General features: G+C 41.8%; 1 protein-coding gene across 1 annotated transcript in view; it reads left to right on the top strand.

The window, feature by feature from the left end:
- Positions 1 to 375: 375 nt before the first annotated feature.
- Positions 376 to 2500, top strand: part of spidey (hydroxysteroid 17-beta dehydrogenase 12 spidey) — a 12372-nt gene continuing 10247 nt past the window's right edge. The window contains exon 1 of the mRNA XM_043021798.2: positions 376 to 698. Coding sequence (XP_042877732.2) covers positions 557 to 698 — 142 coding nt within the window. The 5' untranslated portion in view covers positions 376 to 556. The remainder of the gene's footprint in view (positions 699 to 2500) is intronic.

Consider the following 2500-nt stretch of genomic DNA (forward strand, 5'->3'; position numbering starts at 1 on the left):
GTTGTGCGTGTGAGTGAGTATGCACATACAACATGCCCAATCTATTTTTTTTATCTTCAGCATGGGGATTGTTCAAGGTCTGAAGTATCCGCATTGACTTGGCATATGATTGTTTTTACTGACATTTTCCTTCAAGTTTTTCTTTCTAATAAAAAGCGGAACCCAAAAGAAATTCATTTTTTACCTGTGATCTCATGCGTCTTTTAAATGGAGGAAGAGTCCCATCAAATATTAAGATATGAATCTTCATCGACAAAATATAAACCATTTCCTAAGAGAAAATAAAGACTGAATAAAAGATAAAAGACATAATTCCCTCAAAAGTGGAAAATTCCGGTGAGGGACGGAAGAACGTGATAAGCCTCCCTCCGCGTTGAATCCTCCATGAGCTGTCAAACCAGCAGTCGACGCCGCTAAAGCCGAGCCGCTCTCTCTGCTAATCAGTTCCCGATTTCACCTCCCGAGCGAGAGGAATCGGGTTGGCCTCTTGCGCTCGTGCAGCTGATTAGACAGAGGGAAGCTGAACCCACGGAGAACAGCCGTTTTGCCAAGAAACATGTGGGAATTGATAGGAAAAGCGGCGGTGGCCCTGGTGGCGGCGCGTCTCGGCTTGTCCATCCTGAAGGGGATCTATGGATCCTTCCTGGCGGCGGCGCTAGGACTCAACTTGAAGGTTAAGAAGACAGGAGAGTGGGCAGGTAAAGCCAAGGGGAGTGGGCGACTAGGGAATAGGCTGGTAGGGGCTAAGGAATCGGTTGTCTGGAGAGAGGGCAGTGGGGGCAAGGGATCTGGGTCACGAGAGAGTGGGCAGGTGAGGCCAGGGCGACAGGACAGTTAATTAAAAGCTTGAATTTTTACAAGAGACTGGAAAGGGAGGTACTTTTCAACAGGATCTCATATGCATAGAAAATATCCCCGTTGTGCATGTGTGCCACCAAATATTTCTGGGTTAACGTTCATAATGGTGAAGTTCAAGTTTTAAAAATGTAATGATAAACAACAGTCAGTGATACTTTTAGGTATAGATGGTAATATGTGGACAGTAAAGTTAGGGCTACAATTGCCTACGAAAGCCCCCGAAACTATGCACATGTAACAAAGTCCATTAATGTTAACCCATTGCGGATGGGGGTTAGATTCACTTGCCCAATCTCCATGGTGGGTTTCATTTCAGAGTGAGGCAGCTTCACACAACATACCTTGACATTTCCCACTCTTTTAGTCCCTCATTGTAAAACTAGAGCCATTTTTGTGTTTATTTTGCTTGTGTTTCATATAACCATCCACAATGAAGATAACAGGAAGAGGTAGGGAAGAGGAAAGAAACCTGTGCTTATGACTGAGTGCCGCAGTAAAAGGCATCACTACTGGCACAGGGGCACATTTTAAACACTGTATGTTTTGAGTCACCCTCCTCCCGTTCTGCCTGTACATCCTTTATTGGCAGTACTTTAGACCAAGAGGTTGGTAACTTGCTGTGTGCCATTGCTCTATAAAGATAGTGCTTGCTAGAGACTGTGGATGGGTGTCATTCAAGGCTTTCTCTCCAGTTAGTGCTAGAAGAAAGTGGTGCCATCAAGGTTTTGGATGTTAGGTTTGCCTAATATTATGGTAATTATAGTAATTATGACTGCAATTGTCATTAACCTATTGCGGACAGGGTGCCTAATGACCTAACTGGTCGTCAGGATGGGCTGTCTACCGCCCTAGCGGGACTGGCTAAAAATTGGAGGGACATGGAAAGTGTTTTCTCCACCCTCTGGGTAGCTCAGACTAGCCCATGTCATGACACCCGTATGCAATGGGTTAACACTCACTCCTTACTCATAGCACAATAAAATACCACAGTGACCCAAAATCCCTGAATGTCATGTACGTCAAGATGCCCAGCGTCAGGCCAAAGCTCCTGCGTTATGTATGTCATGTATATTTAGGCAAAAAGGAGCTTAACAAACTTTCTGACAATTTATTGTTGGTAAAATTTGTAAAATGCCAGGGAGCTATTACGAGTTTCCTTATATTATTTTTCAACTATTCTTGCGTAGCTTAGTAAAAGAACCCCAAAATATTAGGCAAATAGTATAAATTGCTCTAAAAAAGGCGTTCCATGGGGCAAAGCATAAGGACAAATTTGCAAAATTTCCACTAAAAATATGGTGGCAGGTGTTTTCCAAACATTTTATTAGATCATCAAATAAGTTATCATTCTAAGCTTCATGATTTTATGTGTTGTAGTACAATTTGGCATTTAAAAAAAATAGACTTGATGATCTGCTTGAAATTTTTTTATTATTTTTATTTAGAGGTTAAAGTATCACAGTAATGAAGAATATCCGCCCAGTCTGAATTTTTAAAAATTAATGGGTGACAGATTAATATCCTACTGCCATGTCTTTGATTTCTTACAGAAATTGATGTCCTATATAGTGCAGTGCTTGTGAAGATCAATGGGCACTGGTAGATTTATGAATACTGTACTGATCATGAATTGGAGACAGAA

This window comes from Penaeus japonicus, unplaced genomic scaffold (assembly GCF_977035675.1).
Source record: "Penaeus japonicus unplaced genomic scaffold, GWHDUDI00000001_assembly GWHDUDI00000033, whole genome shotgun sequence".
In the NCBI taxonomy this organism is placed as follows: Eukaryota; Metazoa; Arthropoda; class Malacostraca; order Decapoda; family Penaeidae; genus Penaeus; species Penaeus japonicus.